The sequence below is a fragment of the Mobula birostris genome, chromosome 21 (genome assembly GCF_030028105.1).
Source record: "Mobula birostris isolate sMobBir1 chromosome 21, sMobBir1.hap1, whole genome shotgun sequence".
Taxonomy (NCBI): domain Eukaryota; kingdom Metazoa; phylum Chordata; class Chondrichthyes; order Myliobatiformes; family Myliobatidae; genus Mobula; species Mobula birostris.
Window position 1 is genome coordinate 12,835,445 of NC_092390.1, and position 20,553 is coordinate 12,855,997.

Genomic DNA, 20,553 nt, shown 5'->3' on the forward strand with positions numbered 1-20,553 from the left:
CTAGTCAGGTGGAAGAAGGCAGCATACATGAGGTTTAGGAAGCAAGGATCAGAGGCATCTATTGAGGAATATAGGGTAGCAAAAAATGAGCTTAAAAAGGGGCTGAGAAGAGCAAGGGGCATGAGAAGGCCTTGGCGAGTGGGGTAAAGGAAAACCCCAAGGCATTCTTCAATTATGTGAAGAACAAAAGGATGCTAGGAGTGAATGTAGGACCGATTAGAGATAAAGGTGGGAAGATGTGCCTGGAGACTGTGGAAGTGAACGAGGTCCTCAATGAATACTTCTCTTCAGTATTCACCAGTGGGAGGGAACTTGATGATGGAGAGGACAACATGAGTGGGGTTGATATTCTGGAGCATGTTGATATTAAGGCAGAGTAGGTGTTGGAGTTATTAAAATACATTAGGACAGATAAGTCCCCAGGGCCAGATAATTCCCCAGGCTGCTCCACAAGGCGAGGGAAGAGATTGCTGAGCCTCTGGCTAGGATCTTTATGTCCTCGTTGTCTATGGGAATGGTACTGGAGAATTGGAGGGAGGCAAAAGTTGTCCCCTTGTTCAAAAGAGGTAGTAAGGATAGTCCGGGTAATTATAGACCAGTGAGCCTTATGTCTGTGGTGGGAAAGCTGTTGGAAAAGATTCTTGGAGAAGGGATCTATAGACATTTAGAGAATCATGGTCTGATCAGGGACCATGGCTTTGTGAAGGGCAGATCGTGTCTAACAAGCCTGATAGAGTTCTTTGAGGAGGTGACCAGGCATATAGATGAGGGTAGTGCAGTGGATGTGATCTACATGGATTTTAGTAAGGCATTTTACAAGGTCCACACGGTAGGCTTATTCAGAAAGTCAGAAGGCATGGGATCCAGGGAAGTTCGGCCAGGTGGGTTCAAAATTAGCTGGCCTGCAGAAGGCAGAGGGTTGTGGTGGAGAGAGTACATTCGGATTGGAGGGTTGTGACTAGTGGTGTCCCACAAGGATCTGTTCTGGGACCTCTACTTTTCGTGATTTTTATTAATGACCTGAATGTGGGGGTAGAAGGGTGGGTTAGCAAGTTTGCAGACGACACAAAGGTTGGTGGTGTAGATCGTGTAGAGGATTGTCGAAGATTGCAGAGAGAAATTGATAGGATGCAGAAGTGGGCTGAGAAGTGGCAGATGGAGTTCAACCCAGAGAAGTATGAGGTGGTACACTTTGGAAGGACAAACTCCAAGGCAGAGTACAAAGTAAATGGCAGGATACTTGGTGTGGAGGAGCAGAGGGATCTGGGGTACATGTCCACAGATCCCTGAAAGTTGCCTCACAGGTAGATAGGGTAGTTAAGAAAGCTTATGGTGTGTTAGCTTTCATAAGTTGAGGGATAGAGATTAAGAGTTTCAAGGTAATGATGCAGCTCTATAAAACTCTGGTTAGGCCATACTTGGAGTACCTTGTCCATTTCTGGTCGTCTCACTATAGGAAGGAAGTGGAAGCATTGGAAAGGGTACAGAGGAGATTTACCAGGATGCTGCCTGGGTTAGAGAGTACGGATTATGATCAGAGATTAAGGGAGCTAGGGCTTTACTCTTTGGAGAGGAGGAGGATGAGAGGAGACATGATAGAGGTATACAGGATATTAAGAGGAATAGATAGAGTGGATAGCCAGCATCTCTTCCCCCAGGGCACCACTGCTCAATACAAGGGGACATGGCTTTAAGGTAAGGGGTGGGAAGTTCAAGGGGGATATTAGAGGTAGGTTTTTTACTCAGAGAGTGGTTGGTGCATGGAATACACTGCCTGAGTCAGTGGTTAAGGCAGATACACTAGTGAAATTTAAGAGTCTACTGGACAGGTATATGGAGGAATTTAAGGTGGGGGGTTATATGAGAGGCAGGGTTTGAGGGTCGGCACAACAATGTGGGCTGAAGGGCCTGTACTGTGCTGTACTATTCTATGTTCTAACACATTTGGTTACTTAAACAATAAATTTGGTTGAAGTATAGAGAGAACAAAACCCTGGCAAAATAGAATACTCTTGTCATTCATGTAAATCTCATTCTCGTATTGATTATTTTCTTGTCTCAAGAGAGCTCTTATCAAAGATTAAAAGTTGCTGGTATGATAGCATAGTAATAAGAGGCCATGCTGCTATTTCATTAAGTATTCATAAAGAGAAATTTATTCACAGTCCCCCTAAATGGCGATTTCAGGTGAAATGGCTACAAAACCTAGACCTTGTTAAACTTGTGGGAACTATAATAGATAGTTATTTTGAGTTAAATACAGATCAAACTAGTGCCAGCATGAGATGGGAGGCGTGCAAGGCATATATTAAGAGGAGAAGTCATCAGTTATACAAGCTCCAAGGCCAAACAACAAAAAATAGAGATGGAAACTTTGGTAAAACAAATCTTCAGAGATAGAACTTAAATGAAAGGGATAATCCAACAAAGAGATCTGCTACTTTTAAGAGCCAAATATAATAAATTATCTGCTGATAAAGCTGCAAAAAGTTTAATGTGGCTGAAGCAATCTTATTACGATCAAGGAGAAAAAGCTGGGAAACTTTTTGCATGGAGAATTAAAAAAATACAGTCTGATAGAGCAATTAACAGTATAGTAACCTCTTCAGGAAGCCTAACAGTAGACCCATTGGAAATTAATAACAGTTTTAGAGAATTTTATGAACATGCATATAGATCAGAATGCCCCCAAGCCTCAGAAGAACAGGACACATTTCTTGATCAGTTTCAATTCCAGACACTGACAGAAGATGCAGAAAAGGAGTTAGATAGAGGTATAACGATCGAAGAGTTATCACAAGCTATCCAAAATATTAACAGTGGTAAAGCGCCAGGGCCTGACAGCCTACCAATTGAATTCTACAAAACATTTCAAGAAAAATTACTAGTCCCACTCTTCAATATGCATGACGAATCTTACTGGAATGGAACTCTCCCACCTGCCTTAAGGCTGGCAATGATAACGCTGATCTTGAAACCAGGCAAACCGCCGACAGAATGTTCCTCATTTAGACTGATAAGTCTAATTGGATCAGACACAAAACAACTGTGTAAAGCCTTAGCAAGATTAGATCCTTATATCCCACATCTAGCTCATAATGATCAGAATGGTTTTGTGCAATAACGCCAAGGATTTCATAGTATTAGAAGATTTCTTAACATAATTCATGAAAAATTTGACACTAAAGACACAGCAGTATTTTCACTGGATGCTTGGCAGGCCTTCGATAGAACAGAATGGCCATATTTGTTTAATGTATTGCCTAGATTTGGATTTGGGAAGAACTTCCTTAAATGGATTCATATTTTATATACAAACCCAATAGCCAATGTCTTAAAAAATAGTATAGTTTCTAAACCAGTCATCTTGGAGCAATCTACTCGCCAGGGATGTCCTTTGTCACCGATGTTTATATTGGCCATAGAACCCCTGGCTATGGCGATAAGAACGCAGACCGGCCTGTCAGGCATCCAGCTAGGAGAACAGGAACATACAATATCCTTATATGCTGACAACGTGATTCTTTTTTTTAAACAAATTTATCCATCAGTATTCCAAACTTAATGCAACAGATTGAATTGTTTGGGCAGTTCTCTGGTTATAACATTAACAACTCAAAATCATCAATACTATTTTTGAACAAAGAAGAAAGACTGAAACCAGTCATAAAAACTCCATTTATAAATGCAAAGGAAGGACTTACCTGCCCTGGTGTCAAAATTGTCCCTGAAATTAAAACGATCGTCCCAACAAACTATGATCCACTAGTGGACGAAGTGAAGGAGACATTGGATTGATGGATAACAATGCCCATATCAATGATTGGCCGTATAAACATGCTCAAAATGAATATATTACCAAAATTTCTATACCTTTTTCAATCACTTCCTCTCCCACTACCAAAATCATTTTTTGATAAGCTTAATAGTATTTTCAATAAATTCATTTGGAATAATAAAACATCTAGACTGAGACTTAGGCTGCTAGACCTGCCTTATGAAAGAGGAGGGCTACGGCTATCGAACCTGAAATGGTATTATTAGTCTGCTCAGTTATGTTCTGCAATGTTTTATCTCTCAATGGACGCCCTTCCAGCCTGGGTGAATAGTGAACAGACATCAGTACCAAACCTCCCATTAAAGCTCTATACTCTGCAGACCCAAGAGATCTGAAAAGAACAACCAAGAACCCTTTCCTCAAAAATACTATTGACATCTGGTATAAAGCACATCAAAGATACTCCTCCCATCTCTCACTTTTCTGCAATATGGGGCAAGACATACTTCAGGGCAGGAAGAGCAGATGGTGGTTTCAGAATCTGGGCAGCCAAAGGTGTGCAGAAAGTAGAGGACCTTTATATGAATGGTGATCTTATTACATTTGATCAATTGTGTCAGACATACCATATTCCTAAAAAAAATACTTTTTAAAATATTTGCAACTGAGACATTCCATATTATCAAAATATAAGCACTTAATATCTGAACCACCACTATCACCTCTTGAAAATCTCACACTTCCAAACCTAAAGGGGAGGAGTCAGATTTCTTTATTCTCTACAGCTTTGACATCATATGATAAGGAGTCCACCATTGACAGACTGGAGGCATGGAGACTGGATGTTCAAGAGGACAATAAGAAACTGAGTAGGAAATGGCATGTTTAGAATCCCAAAAACAATCCATTAATATGATAATGAAGCTACTACAATACAAATGGTTAATGAGAACTTATATTACCCTGGTCAAACTGAACCATTGATCCCCTGACATCCCGGACACTTGTGTTAAATGTTTAGAAGAAAACGGTACTCTGTTTCACTGTGTATGGGACTGTCCAAAATTTAAAAAATACTGGAAAACAGTTGTTCAGACTATATCTGAGATTGTTGGAGTAAAGGTGCCTCACCAAGCAAAAATATGTGAGCTAGGTATCTATACAAAGAACTTTACTGTTAGTCCAAAACAGTCAATCTTAATTGACTTTGGACTCCTCCAGGCCAGGAAGATGATAGCTTTTTCTTGGAGAAAAATGGATATACCTTCGATACTTGTATGGGTGAAGGAGATGGCATCTTGTATTGTATTGGAGAGACTGACTTACATAACCAGGGGAAGGGCAGGAGAATTTGAAAACGTGTGGAAACCTTTACTGGAGTTTCTTGGACGTCAAAGTGCACAGTCATTTTGAAATAGCTGTGTGTTGTTGAGTGCTTCTACAGTTTTTTTTCTGATGTGTTTTTATTTTATTTCTTTATTAAATATGTGAAGCATGTGAAATGTTATATCTCTTTTCCTTTGATGATTGTGAAAAATATGAGGATGTGTTTTACTATTTAGTTTAATTATTATTATTGTTTATTTGTATATGTGAAATATATGTAAAATTCAATTAAAATATTATTTTAAAAAAAACTATCACTAGACCATACAGATGTAGATCAGAGCCAAGCTCCTCATCACAAGATCCCCAAATATTCCTGACTTTCAATGAACATAGAACTGTACAGGACCTTCGATCCACGATGTTATGCCAACCATTTAACTGACTCCAAGATCAATCTAACCATTGCCTCTCCATGGCCCTCCATTTTTTCATCAATTTGCCCATCTTAAATGCCCCTAATGCATCTGCCTCTACCACCCCTGACAGCAGGTTCCACGCACCCACCACTCTGTGCATAGAATCCACCCCTGACATCTTCTCTGTGCCTTCCTCCAGTCTTAAAATTACACCCTTTCCACTTTGGGAACTCTCTGTGTCGCTTACCTTGTACACCTCCGTCAAGTCATCTCTCATCCTCTTTCACTCCAAAGAGAAAAGCCCGAGCTCGCTCAACCTTTCCTCATAAGGCACGCTCCATAATCCAGACAACATCCCGGCAAACCTCCTCTGCACCCTCTCTAAACTTCCACAACTTGCCTATAATGAGGAGTCACCTTGTTCACTAAGGCTGGCAATGTGGTGTATTGTGTTCGTCCATACAAAACATTACCTAAAAAGCCTGGAAGACAACAACTCCATTAACTACTTTAGGATGCAAAACGTCGCTGCACAGTAATATTTCATCACCTCCACTAGGAAACTCTGGTCTTCTGCCCTCAGGTGACTATACGTGATCAGGAGGTCTTGAAACATCTTCCACACCTTACAACGTTGCTCAGTGTCTTGGGGTCTCAACCTGAGAGAGCAGGAAGAAGCATTAGTAAGGAGCCAGGGCTGTGTGAGATCTACCACAGGCTACTTCGGGAAACAAATGGGAAAGGTTGTTGAGCTTTTAGTAACGAACCAGGAAACTTGGCTGTATGGATTAGGAATTGTTTTGCCTCCACAAGGCAGGGGGTGGTAGCTTATATAGTATACTGTATTCTGCCTAGGAGGTCGGTGACCAGTTGTGTTCCATAAGGATCTGTTCTGGGTCCCTTGCTCTTTGATATTTTTATAAATGGCTTAGTTGAGGAAGTGTAAGGGTGGATCAGTAAGCTTACAGCTGACATGAAGGTTGGTGGTGTTGTAGATAGTGCAGAAGGTTGTCAATGGGACATGATAGGTGCTGGGCTGAGAAAAGACAAATGTAGGCAGAATATAGGGTTAATGGTAGGATTCTTAACAGTGTTAAGGAACAAAGCAATCTTGATGTCCTTGACCATAGATCCCTCAAAGATGCAACGGAAGTTCATAGAATGGTTAAGAAGGCCTATGGTGTGTTAGGCTTCATTAGTCGGGGGATTGAGTTCAAGAACTGCGAGGTAATGTTGTAGCTCGATAAAACCCTGGTTAGACTACCCTTGGAATATTGTGTTCAGTTCTGGTTGCTGCATTATAGGAAGAATGTGGAAGCTTTAGAGATGGTGTGGAGGAGATTTGCCAGTATACTGCCTGGATTAGAGAGTATATCATGAGTGAGCTAGGACTTTTCTCTTTAGAGCGAAGGAGGATGAGAAGTGACTTGATAGAGATGCGCAAGATGTTAAAAGGTACTGATAGAGTGGATAGCCAGAGGCTATTCTGCTGGGGTGGAATCGGCTAACACCAGGGGGCATACCTTCAAGGTGTTTGGAAGAAAGTATAGGCAAGTTCTCCCCCCTCCCAAACTGATAGTGGCAGGGGTGTGGAACACGCTGCCGGGGTGGTGGTAAAGGCAGATACATTACCGACATTTAAGGCACTCTAGGATAGGCACATAGATGAAAGAGAAATGGAGGATTATGTTGAAAGGGAAGGTTAGATTGATCTTGGAGTAGGTTAAAAAGGTTGGAACATCATGGCCTAAGGGCCTGTTCTAAGAGCTTGACAATTCTGTACTACATGACGGACTTTCAATCACAGCAAGATAAAGAATAGACGACACCCAATATCAGAATTCGTTGTCACAGACTGCTGGGGAGGACAAGTGACTGCGTATATCTAAAGCGAAGGTTGATAGTTTCTTGATTACCAAGAGTGTCAAAGGTTACAAAAAGGCAGGAGAATAGGGTTGAGGTGGATAATAAATCAGCCTTGATTGAAAGGCAGAGGAGACTTAATGGACCGAATGGCCTAATTCTGCTCCAATGTTTTAAGATTAAGCTTTATTTGTCACTATACATCGAAACATACAGTGATCTGTGTCAATTGCATCAAATCCTATCAGGGACAATTTTAGCATGGGCAGCCTGCAAATGTTTACTTGCTCACAAATAACATGTCCACAACTTACTAACTCTAATCTTTATGTCTTTGGAATGTGGGAGGAAACTGGAGCACCCAGAGGAAACTCACAGGATCATGAGGGGGAAAAGCATACAAACTCCTTATGGACAGTGGCGGGAATCGAACCCTCATCTTACAGCTAGTACCATAACACTAACCACTGCTGCCCATTGTTTTGTGGTCATATCGATGCTGTCCACATCCCAAACCTTCAAAAGTTTGATTAGAAGCAAAAGGTTTCCCTTATCAGGTTTAACATGACTGACGTGTCATGAAATTTGTTAACTTTGCAGCAGCAGTACAATGCAATACTTGATAATATAGCAATTAAAAATCAATCATAGCAAGTATATATATGAACAGTAAATAGTTAAATTAAAAATTGTGCAAAAACAGAAATAATAGAAAAAAGTGAGGTAGTGTTCGTGGGCTCAATGTCCATTCAGAAATTGGATGGCAGAGGGGAAGAAGCTGTTCCTGAATCACTAAGTGTGTGCCTTCAGACTTCTGTATCTCCTTCCTGACAATAAGAATGGGAAGAGGGCATGCCTATGGAAAAAGAGTACGGTCAACATTTAGGGCCGAGACCCACACTGTCCTGTTGAAAGGTCTCAGCCCAAAGTGTCGACTGTACTCTTTTCCACAGACACTGCCTGGTCTGCTGAGTTCCTCCAGCATTTCTAGCATCTGCTGATTTTCTCTTGTTTGGAAGAGGGCATGTTCTGGGTGGTTGGAGTCCTTAATAATGGACACAGCCTTTCTGAGACACCGCTCCTTGAAGATGACTTGGATAATAGAGGCTAATACCCATGATGGAGCTGACTAATTTTACAACTTTCTGTGGCCACCACACCTTTGAAATACTTCCTTAAGGCTAGCTTGGCTCTTCAGTTTTGCTTCCTCCATACATATTCAAAAAGAGCATTTACGTAGAATCAAGAGGTGGTGCTCAAGAAGGCAGCATCCATCACTACAAACCTTCACTATCTGTGACATGTACTCTTCTTGTCATTCCACTGGGGAGGAAGGACAGGAGCCTGAAGACCCACATTCAACGATTTAGAAACAGCTTCTTCCCTCTATCATCAGATTTCTGAATGGTCCATCAACACCACTTTGTTATTCCTTTTTTTGGACTATTTATACATTTTTATGCCTTTGCACCATACTGCTGCCACAAATCAACCAATTTCACATCACTGTCAATATAATAAACCTGATTCTGATTGCTCACACCGCAAGGCCAGCAAGGAAGCTCACACAGAACATAAACACCAGCACTTGGCTATTAACGTAGAGGAGCTGCTTCTGTGCTGTAGTGCCAATGTAACTGAGAGCCTCTTTTACACCGGAAGGTACCTGGATCAATTCTATATTCAGACCAAATGCAGAAGGCTACTGAAATTGGCTGAGACACTTGTCCAAAGAGACTCCCAGCACTTGTGCTTTGTAAATTTATCCCAACCACTCTGTGTTCCAATTCCTGAGCATGATGGTGTAGTGGTTAGCATAACACTATTACTGCTCCAGCAGTCCGGGTTCAAATCCCACCACTCTCTGTAAGGAGTTCATACGTCCTCCCTGTGACCAGTCGGGTTTCCTCCGGGTGCTCCAATTTCCTCCCACGTTCCAAAGGCGCTCAGATTGGTAGGTTAGTTGGTCACATGGTGTAACTGGGCGGCAGGGGCTCATTGGGCTGGAAGGGCCCATTACTGTGTTGTATCACTAAGTAAACACAAAGTAACGAAAGAATACTCTGGAGTGGCGCCCCACACAGACTTCCAATCTGTGCCTTGTAGGGCATGAAAATGCCCGTCACAGTCCTCTCATGGTCTGAGTCGACGTTCCCTCCCCTCCCCAAAGAAAGAATAAATCACCAAACCCTTGAACACCTCACCTCACCAAGTTTATTACTAACTACAGACAAAGCCATGCAGCCCAGATAGATCCAAACTCAAATACTGGCTTGTGCAAGCTTTATTGACTCAATTGCCAACAGCGAAAGAGAAAATAGACCACCAAGCTTCAGTGTCCCAGTGGCTTTACCACACAATGCTTACTGGCAGCAAATAAAAGTCAACTCGTTTCAATGTCTCAATTGCTTATTAGTTTACTTCAACTCAACCTTGACTTGTACATGCTCTGTGGCCACTTTATTAGGTACAGGAGGTACTGCCGCGTGCACATTCATGGTCTTCTGCTGACGTGGTCCATTCACTTCAAAATCGAACACATCTATTTATTTATTGAGATACAGGTCCCTTTCCGACCTTCGAGCCACACCTCCCAGCAACCCCCGACTTAACCCTAGTTTAATCACGGGACAACTGACAATGACCAATTAACCTACCAACCGGTACGCCTTTGGACCTTGGGAGGAAACCAGGGCACCCGGAAAAACTCAGAGTCACAGGGAGAATGTACAAACTCCTTACAGGCGGTGGGGGGAATTGAACCCAGATCACTGGCACTGTACAGTGCTGTGCTAACCACTACACTACCGTGCTGTACATTCAGAGATGCTCTTCTGCATATCACTGTTGTAACGTGTCGTTATTTGAGTTACTGTCACCTTCCTGTCAGCTTGAGCCACTCTGGCCTTTTTCCGCTGATCTCTCTCATCAACAAGGCATTTTCACTCACAGGGTGTGTGTGTGTGTGTGTTTTTTTTTGTTTATCGCACCAATTTCTGTAAACTCTAGAGAATGCTGTGCATGAAAATTCTAGGAGAATTCAGCAATTCAAGAGATATTCAAACCACCCCGTCTGGCACCAACAATCATTCCATGGTCAAAGTCACTTAGATCACATTTCTTCCCCATTCTGATGTTTGGACTCAACAACAACCAAACCTCTTGACAGTGTCTGCATTCTTTTATGCATTGAGTTGCTGCCACATGATTAGCCGATTAGATATTCACATCAAAGAGCGGGTGTGCCTAATAAAGTGGCCACTGAGTGTACAACACTCCAACAGACAAAAGGAGAGAAAGAACATCTGCAAGTTGATGGGGAAAAAAAATGAATCAAGAAAAATCACTATTACATACATTTTCTTTAGGATGGTAGCATCCAAAGTCACCAACCCAAAACGCAAATCTATGATCTTCTTCAGCACAAAAATCTTCCGTCTCAAATCATCTTCATTCTCTGAACCGTCTCCATTCACAGCAATATAAGTGCACTCACCAAACTGAAATCCAAAAGAAACACAATTGGGATAAGGATGGAAACACAAGGAAATCTGCAGATGCTGCAAATTCAAGCAACACACACAAAAAATGCTGGTGGAACGCAGCAGGCCAGGCAGCATCTATAGGAAGAGGTACAATCGACGTTTCAGGCCAGGACCCTTCGTCAGGACTAACTGAAAGAAGAGATATTAAGAGATTTGAAAGTAGGAGGGGCAGATCCGAAATGATAGAAGACAGGAGGGGAAGGGTGGATCTAAGAGCTGGAAAGTTGAGTATCCCTTTTGCCAATCAACTTTCCAGTTCTTAGATCCACCCTTCCCCTCCTGTCTTCTCCTATCATTTCGGATCTCCCCCCCCCCCCCCCCACTTTCAAATCTTTTACTATCTCTTCTTTCAGTTAGTCCTGACGAAGAATCCTGGACCGAAACGTCGACTGTACCTCTTCTTATAGATGCTGCCTGGCCTGCTGCGTTCCACCAGCATTTTTTGTGTGTGTTGCGTGGGTTAAGGATGGAGCTTCATTCTCAGATATTCTTTTAAACTTTTAAGCAGATAATGATTCATCTTAAACCAACACTACCTTGGGTAGCTGGAGACTTACCAGCATTCAATTGCACCATCAACTGTTAATCGCTAGTTGATTCCAATGGCATTACAAATCAGAAATGCAATTATCTAAATTTGGAAAAGCGGTTTATTAGTTTCACATATACCGAAGTACAGTGAAAAAACTTAGTTTTGCAAGCAACTCATACAGATCAGTTCATTACAACAGAGCACTGAGGTAGTACCAGGGAAAATAACAACAGAGTGTTACGGTTACAGAGAAATTGCAGTGTGGGCAGACAATAAGATGCAAGGCTACAACGAGGTAATGTCCCAGGTCAAGAGACTGCTTTTTTGTACTAAGAAACTGCTCAATAGTCCTATAACAGTGTGGCACAAGTTGTCCTTGAACCTGGAGGCACGTCCATTAAGGCTTTCGTATCTTCTGCCCTACAAGAGGGGGAAGAGAGAATGTCTGGATAGGAAATCAAACACAAGAGATTCCGCAGAAGCTGGAAATCCAGAGTAACACACAAAATACTGGAGGAACTCAGCAGCATCTTTGGAGAGGAACAGAATCTTCTGAAGGCAATGGCGCCAGCAAACAACAGAAGCAATGGTGACATCTTGCAGCCAGTTCACAAAACTACTTCTTCTACTACGTCTCTTCTTTCAGATATGATTCTGCTATTAAGCGAAGTGTGATTGAAACCCGAGATTTACATTTCGAAGGCTGATTGAGTGATCCAGCGCTTTGCTGTCTCTTAGGGGGTTCGATCAGGTTTGGAGCGGAGTGGGTGGCCTGAAGGCCAAGAAACCTGGAGGTGGGTCACGAGAGCACCATCGACTCCATTTCTCAACAATCTCCCAATTAGAGTTTCGAGCAAGATTCAAATCCATGAGGACAACAGCAAAAGGTGAGCAGCTGTTCAGCACTATCTGCCTGCGGGTGACTGCTCTCTCTCTCTCTCTCCGCTGCCAGTGGAAGGAGCATTTTGAGGGGGGGGGGGTTTCACCCTCTCCCTCTCTCCTCCCAGAGGCTCAAGTCTGCAGTAGGTTTAATCGATGCAGTTTGTGGATTGGCTCTGCAGTTCACGTTATACATGTTTCTGGTTACACCTTTCTTTATTGTTACTGTGTGTGATTTTGATCAGGATGGTCTGGTTCTACGGCCTGCAATCAATGAAAGTCACAGAACGGAATGGAACTAAACTGAACATTCCTCGACTCTTTCAAGGATTCTGTGGTTTTGATGTTTTATAATTTTTTGCCCTTTTTGCTGTTTGCATGATTCGTATTTTTTTCACATTTTGGGAGTTTGATGCTTTCTTTGAACAGGTTCCATGGTGTTTCTGTCTTTTGTAACTGTCTGTGGGAAGAAGATTATCAGGGTTGTACACTACATACATTGATAATAAATGTACTTCAAATCTTTAAAGAACTGATGTTTTGGGCTGTGACCCTTCATCAGGTCCTGATGTGTAAATACTGTACCTCACTGAGGATTACAAGTAACCCACTAGCAGATCTTCCAAAGGTGACAATCTGAGGAAGTAACAATGGAGAGACTTAAGTATCACCTTTTTGCTCTCAAATTTAATTTGAGAAGATGGAAAGGTAATGAGGGGAAAGTATGGAACATTAAAGGTTCAATGGGAACAATTTCTTCATCTGTTGAAAAGTCAGATATTAATTCAATTTCTCTCTCCACAGATTCTGCCTGATCTGCAAGGTACTCAGGGCACTGTGTTTTCCTTTTCAGCAATGAAAACTTTGCTTTTGATCACTGAACCACAGCTATGGGTTTATCTCAGAGTCAGGTTTATTTAGTTAGCACATGCATATCAAAATGCATTATTTGCATTAATAAGCAACACAACCTGATTATGCGCTGGAGGCAGTTCACAGGTGTCAGTACACGTCAGCACCAGCATAGCATATCCTCAATGTTCAACAGAACACAAGTAAAAAACAACAGCAGCAGAACAAGCCCCTTTACACACACAGACACAAAAACAGTCAGTCCTCCAACCGCAGGACTCCAGTATGCAGTCTCCAAGCTTCAGCCACTGGACTCAACTTCCAGACTTCCAATTGCCCTTTGGGCCTTGATCTTCAATATCGACTTCAGGACGAGCCAATAATAGGACCCCGAATGCCAAGCCTGCCGGCTCACCAGCCTTCGTGCCTCCTGCTCACACAGACACCTGAACCCAGGACCCACTGACCTATGACAGCCCAACATCCACAAAGGTATACAAAATTACGAGGGATATAGATAGGGTAAATGCAAGCTGGAGTTTTCCACTGAAGTTGGGTGGGACGACAACCAGAGGTCATGGGTCAACGGTGAAAGGTGAAAAGTTTAGGGGAACATGAGGGAAAGTTTCTTCACTCAGAGGGTTGTGAGAGCATGGATCGAGCTGACAATACAAGTGGTGCAGGCAAGCTCAGTTTCAACGTTTCAGAGGAATTTGGATAGGTACGTGGCTGGTAGCAGTATGGACGGCTATGGTCTGGGTGCAGGTCGATGGGAGTAGGCAGTTTAAATGGTTCGGCACATCTTTGGGAACAAGATTTACAGACTTCAATTTCTGAGGAAACTCCAAATGAAATTTTCTAATTGGTTAACACTTCATCGTTATGTGCCTGCCACTCCCTCTTACAATTTAAAATGGTCCATAGGGCCCACCTGACCAAGGATAAGCTATCTCATTTTTATTCGGACATATCTCCCTTTTGTGATAGATGTAATAATAATTCATATGTTTTGGACATGTCCAAGTCTTGGGAAATACTGGAAGAAAGTATTTCAAACCTTTTCTGTACTTCTCAAAGTAAATTTTAAGCTAACCCTTTGACTGCTTTATTTGGTCTTGTTGGAGAAAACTATATTATTCTGGAGACGTCTGATTTACACATTTTGGCTTTTATTTCTCCTATAGCTGGGAGGACGATCTTGCTTAAATGGAAGGATGTCGTTCCGCCCACTCACGCTCAGTGGTTACATGATATTATGACATGTTTAAATTTAGAAAAGATCCATTGTTCAATTTCTGAATCTAGCCAAGACTTTCACAGATTGTGGGGGCCATTTTTGAACTATTTTCAAAATCTTTGATTTGTTGGTAAAGTACAGATATTGGCTAATAACATTTCACTATATGATAAGGGTTTTTTTTTCCTTCTTTCTTTCTTTAGCAAGCAGCTTCGATCTTGGTAATGGGTTTGGATTATTTTTGTATAATAATAAAATTATCCTATTTCAATATTATGATTTGATTTAATTGACATGAATATAGAGTAATGAGGTTGCGAGTGTGATTCAAATATGTATTGGTATTATTTTATCTTTTTTTGACTTATATATTTCTTGTACTCTGTATTCTTCTACGTAGAAATTAATAATAAAAATATTGAAAAGAGACACTCCTTTAACAAAAAAAAGGGTTCGGCACAGGCTAGATGGGCCAAATGGCCTGTTTCGGTGCTGAACTTTTCTATGACTATGTCCTTCATCCATATTGCAAGCTTTTGAGCACAGATCAGAGACTTGAAGTCTCTTAGGTTTATGAACATACTGTTTTGTAAACACGTTTGACCCAAAACTATTTGTGAAATTCATCAGGCATCGAAACCATAGCATGCAGCTGAAGCAAACGTCTCGAACCCACCTGGCGAACTGCGAAGAGGTAGTTGTTCTCACTGACAAAGGAGGTGTACGTATCAGAGACCTTCTCATTCAGAGTGATGCAGGAAATGAGGAGAGGCGCAAATAGAGTGTTTATGCTGTCCTCAAAGGCCGGGACATGAGCCTGCAAACACAAGGAACAGTTTAGCCATATTGCAGTGTCTAACTAGTGTTTGAAAATGTTTTATTTCCCTTTCAGTGACAGCACACTCCACATGGGTAATTTGAGAGTTGGAATCCCCGCTGTACAATTCCGCACATAACTGAGGCAGACACATTGTTGACGAACATGTAACTATCAAATCTACCTCAAAGTTTATTATTAAAGCACATAACTGTAAACTTCCTCAAGATTTGTTTTCTTGCAGGTATGTACAGGAAAATAAGGAAATACACTGGAATTTATGAAAAACTATAAAGGTTATCAAACTATTGTGCAAAAGAAACAAAATAATACTGAGACTACAAGTCGTTAAGAGTCCTTGAAAGTAAGCCTGTAGTTTGTAGAATTCACTCAGAGTTGTGGTGAGTGAAGTTATCCACACCGGTTCAGGAGCTTGATGGTTGTAGAGTGATAACTGGTTCTGAACCCAGTGGGTGTGGGACCTAGCACTCCTGTACCTCCCACCTGATGGCAGTAGCAAGAAGAGAGCATGACCTGGGTAACAGGGGTCCTTGATAGCGGATGCCGCTTTCTTCTGGTGGGGAGGGCTTTGCCTGTGGTGGACTATGTTGTATTCGTTACTTTCCGTTGACCTGTCTGTTCCAGGGCATTGGCGTTTCCACTCCAGGCAGCAAGTGCAACCACTGTGCATCTATCAAAGTTTGTCAAAGTTTCGGTTGCATGTGCAATCTTTACAAACTCCTAATAAAGGTGCTGCTTTGTCTGTTTTGTTCCGATTAGAAACAAAAAACATATCAAAAAAAAGCCACAAAATTAGAGATGTGGTAGAGAAGGTCTACTACGTGAGGAATTGAGTTCAAGGTTCAGGAAATTATGTTGCAGATCTGAAAAACTCTGGTTAGGCCACATCTGGAGTATGACATTCATTTCTGGTCTCTCATTACAGGAAGGATGTGGATGCTATGGAGAGGATACAAAGAGGCATGTTTGTTTGTTTGTTTATTTCAAATAGTGATACAGCACAGAGTAGGCCCTTTTAGTCCTTCGAGCCACACTGACCCAGCAAAACCCAATTAACCTTAACCTCATCATGGGACAATTTACGATGAGCAATTAACCTAAACAGTACGTCTTTAGACTGTGGGAGGAAACCGAAAGGCCCAAAAAAAACCCCCTCTGCAGTCCACAGGGAGAATGGACAGAGATGCCCACCTGTCTAAATTGGAGGGCACGTGCTACCAGGAGAGGTTGAACTAGGGTTGCCACCTGTCCCGTATTAGCCGGGACATCCCGTATATTGGGATAAATTGGTTTGTCCCATACAAGACCGCCCTTGTCCCATATCTCCCCAGATAAGGTAGAGCGTTCCTATGAAACCTTTCGTGCCAAAATGGTGTAAAGCGCAGAAGCAATTACCATTAATTTATATGGGAAAAATTTTTGAGCGTTCCCAGGCCCAAAAAAAACCTACCAAATCATACCAATAACACATAAAACCTAAAATAACACATATAGTAAAAGCAGGAATGATATGCTAAATACACAGCCTATATAAAATAGAAATAATGTATGTACAGTGTATCAGAATCAGGAAGATTAAGCCAAAACCGATTTGTAGAGAAAAAAACCCGGCATATACAGGTATGCACACGTCACGCATGCGCACACAGGTGCCTACGCAAGGATTCATGGTCATGGTAGTCTTTCGCGAGGTATTTGACTGCTGCTTTTGTCCCTTATTTGGGAGTGAGAGAGTTGGCAACCCCAGGTTGAACACATTTTGGGTTTTTTCCCCTCTGGAGTAGCAGAGACTGAGGGGAGATGTGACAAGTTTATAAAACTACAAACGGCATCAATAAACAGCTGTTCTCTTTCTCCCAGTTCAAAATGTGCAAGATTAGAGGAAATTCATTTGAGGGAGAAAATAAACCAGCCATGATCAAATGGCAGAGCAGATTCAATGGCCTAATTCTGTTCCAACGTTTTATGGAAAAGTTCAAAGGAGATGGGTTGTGCAGATTCGTCCCCCCCCCCCCACAGGAAATTGTGGATGCCTAGAATACGTCAGCGGAATTGGTGGTGGGGAGGTATACAACAGACATTAGGTAGGCACATGGATGTACAGAGAAAGGAGGGATAGCGACCCTGTGCAGGCAGGAGGGATTAGGTGTAATTAGGTTAGTACATCATTGTGGGCTGAAGGGCCTCTCCATGTGTTGTGCTGTTCGATGTTCATGACAGAATGGAAAAGATCTGCTGGCGCATTTGGTGGACTCGTACATCGTAAAATATGAGCGACTGTCCTGGGTCTCCTTTAAAATCCATGTCATCTCCCAAGGGAGCCAAAACTTCAAAGAAAGGGACAGAACGGTGGTGTAGTGTTTAGTGTGGTGCTTTACAGAGCCAGCTGCAAGCTCAGGGTTCAATTCTCCTCATGACCACGCGAGTTTTCTCTGCCTCCTCCACTTTCCAAAACCGCACAAGGTTAGCAAGTTGTGGGTATGCCATGTTGACACCAGAAGCACGGTAATACTTGCGAGCTGCTCAAGACAAGTGACACATTCACCGACAAATAAAGCTAATCTTTAATCAGCTGATGGCCTGATTAGCAACTCTCTCACCAGTGGGACTTAATTTATGCAAAACATCCCTACTAATTAGTACCTGTCCTTTACTAAAATGTGTTAGCTGTAAAGGACTGAGACGTTCTTGCTCGAAGGTACTTTAACCGAGTGTGGTTAAAAACGTCCAGTGTTTCCTCCTATCGTTCGAGTGCTCACGATCTTCAAGGAAACAAAGCGTAATTAAATAACTTGCTCTTGCAAAACATGTCAACCTCTTCAAATAACTACCAACTTTGAAACGAGGCCAGGGGACTTGTGTTCAACTGAGCCTACACTGAAATCAAAATTCAAGTTAAACTTATCAGAGTACAGAAATGTTAAAATATATTACCCTGAGATTGATTTTTCTTGCAAGCATTTACAGGAAAATAAGGAAAGACAATAGAACTTATGAAAAAAACATAAGCAAAGACTAACAAACAACCAAGCAGCAAAAAACGATAAACTCTGCAATTTTTTTTTAAAAAGAGTGAGAATATGAGTTGTACAGAGTGATTGAAAGTGAGTCTGCAGGTTGTAGAATCAGTTCAGAGTAATGGTGAAGTTATCTACACCGGTTCAGGAGCCTGATGGGTAATAATATGAAGGGTAATAAGTGTCCCTGACCGTGGTGACGTGGGGCTGAAGGCTTCCCCATCTTGTGCCTGATGTAGTAGAGAGAAAAGAGCATGGACTGGATGGTGGGGGTTGATGGTGGAAGACAGCACGGACCGGATGGTGGGGGTTGATGGTGGAAGACAGCGTGGACCGGATGGTGGGGGTTGATGGTGGAAGACAGCGTGGACCGGATGGTGGGGGCTGATGGTGGACGAGATCGTGGACTGGATGGTGGGGGTTGATGGTGGATGAGAACGTGGACTGGATGGTGGAAAAGATCGTGGGCCAGATGGTGGGGCTTGATGGTGGATGAGAGCGTGGACTGGATGGTGGGGGTTGATGGTGGATGAGAACGTGGACTGGATGGTGGGGGTTGATGGCGAACGAGATCATGGACTGGATGGTGGGGGTTGATGGTGGATGAGATCGTGGAATGGATGGTGGGGGTTGATGGTGGATGAGAGCGTGGACTGGATGGTGGGGGTTGATGGCGGACGAGATCATGGACTGGATGGTGGGGGTTGATGATGGATGAGATCGTGGGCTGGATGGTGGAAGAGAGCGTGGACTGGATGGTGGGGGTTGATGGTGGATGACAGCGTGGACTGGATGGTGGGGGTTGATGGTGGATGGCAGCATGGACTGGATGGTGGGGATTGATGGTGGATGGCAGCGTGGACTGGATGGTGGGGGTTGACGGTGGATGAGAGCGTGGACTGGATGGTGGGGGTTGATTGCGGATGAGAGCGTGGACTGGATGGTGGGGGTTGATGGTGGATGAGAGTGTGGACTGGATGGTGGGGGTTGATGGTGGATGAGAGCGTGGACTGGATGGTGGGGGTTGATGGTGGATGAGAGCGTGGACTGGATGGTGGGGGTTGATGGTGGATGAGAGCGTGGACTGGATGGTGGGGGTTGATGATGGATGAGATCGTGGGCTGGATGGTGGAAGAGAGCGGGGACTGGATGGTGGGGGTTGATGGTGGAAGAGAGCGTGGACTGGATGGTGGGGGTTGATGGTGGATGAGAACGTGAACTGGATGGTGGGGGTTGATGGTGGATGACAGCGTGGACTGGATGGTGGGGGTTGATGGTGGAAGAGAGCGTGGACTGGATGGTGGGGGTTGAGGGTGGATGAGATCGTGGGCTGGAGGGTGGATGAGATCGTGGGCTGGATGGTGGGGTTGATGGTGGATGAGATCGTGGACTGGATGGTGGGGGTTGATGGCGGACGAGATCATGGACTGGATGGTGGGGGTTGATGGTGGATGAGAGCGTGGACTGGATGGTGGGGGTTGATGGTGGATGAGAGCGTGGACTGGATGGTGGGGGTTGATGGCAGACGAGATCATGGACTGGATGGTGGGGGTTGATGATGGATGAGATCGTGGGCTGGATGGTGGAAGAGAGCGTGGACTGGATGGTGGGGGTTGATGGTGGATGAGAGCGTGGACTGGATGGTGGGGGTTGATGGTGCATGAGAGCGTGGACTGGATGGTGGGGGTTGATGGTGGATGAGATCGTGGACTGGATGGTGGGGGTTGATGGTGGATGAGAGCGTGGACTGGATCGTGGGGATTGATGGTGGATGAGATCGTGGACTGGATGGTGGGGGTTGATGGTGGATGAGAGCGTGGACTGGATGGTGGGGGTTGATGATGGATGAGATCGTGGGCTGGATGGTGGAAGAGAGCGTGGACTGGATGGTGGAAGAGAGCGTGGACTGGATGGTGGGGGTTGATGGTGGATGAGAGCGTGAACTGGATGGTGGGGGTTGATGGTGGATGAGATCGTGGGCTGGAGGGTGGATGAGATCGTGGGCTGGATGGTGGGGTTGATGGTTGATGAGATCGTGGACTGGATGGTGGGGGTTGATGGCGGACGAGATCATGGACTGGATGGTGGGGGTTGATGGTGGAAGAGAGCGTGGACTGGATGGTGGAAGAGAGCGTGGACTGGATGGTGGGGTTGATGGTTGATGAGATCGTGGACTGGATGGTGGGGGTTGATGGCGGACGAGATCATGGACTGGATGGTGGGGGTTGATGGTGGATGAGAGAGTGGACTGGATGGTGGGGGTTGAT

The 20,553-nt window shown here is 43.6% G+C and overlaps 1 protein-coding gene across 1 annotated transcript in view; it reads right to left on the minus strand.

Annotated features, from left to right (window-relative positions):
* hps1 (HPS1 biogenesis of lysosomal organelles complex 3 subunit 1) overlaps positions 1 to 20,553 on the minus strand; it is a 95,919-nt gene that overhangs the window by 55,250 nt on the left and 20,116 nt on the right. Inside the window, exons 2-4 of the mRNA XM_072238983.1 lie at positions 15,108 to 15,248; positions 10,744 to 10,886; positions 6,074 to 6,182 (exon numbers count right to left, since the gene is read on the minus strand). Of these exons, the coding sequence (XP_072095084.1) occupies positions 6,074 to 6,182; positions 10,744 to 10,886; positions 15,108 to 15,248 (393 nt within the window). The remainder of the gene's footprint in view (positions 1 to 6,073; positions 6,183 to 10,743; positions 10,887 to 15,107; positions 15,249 to 20,553) is intronic.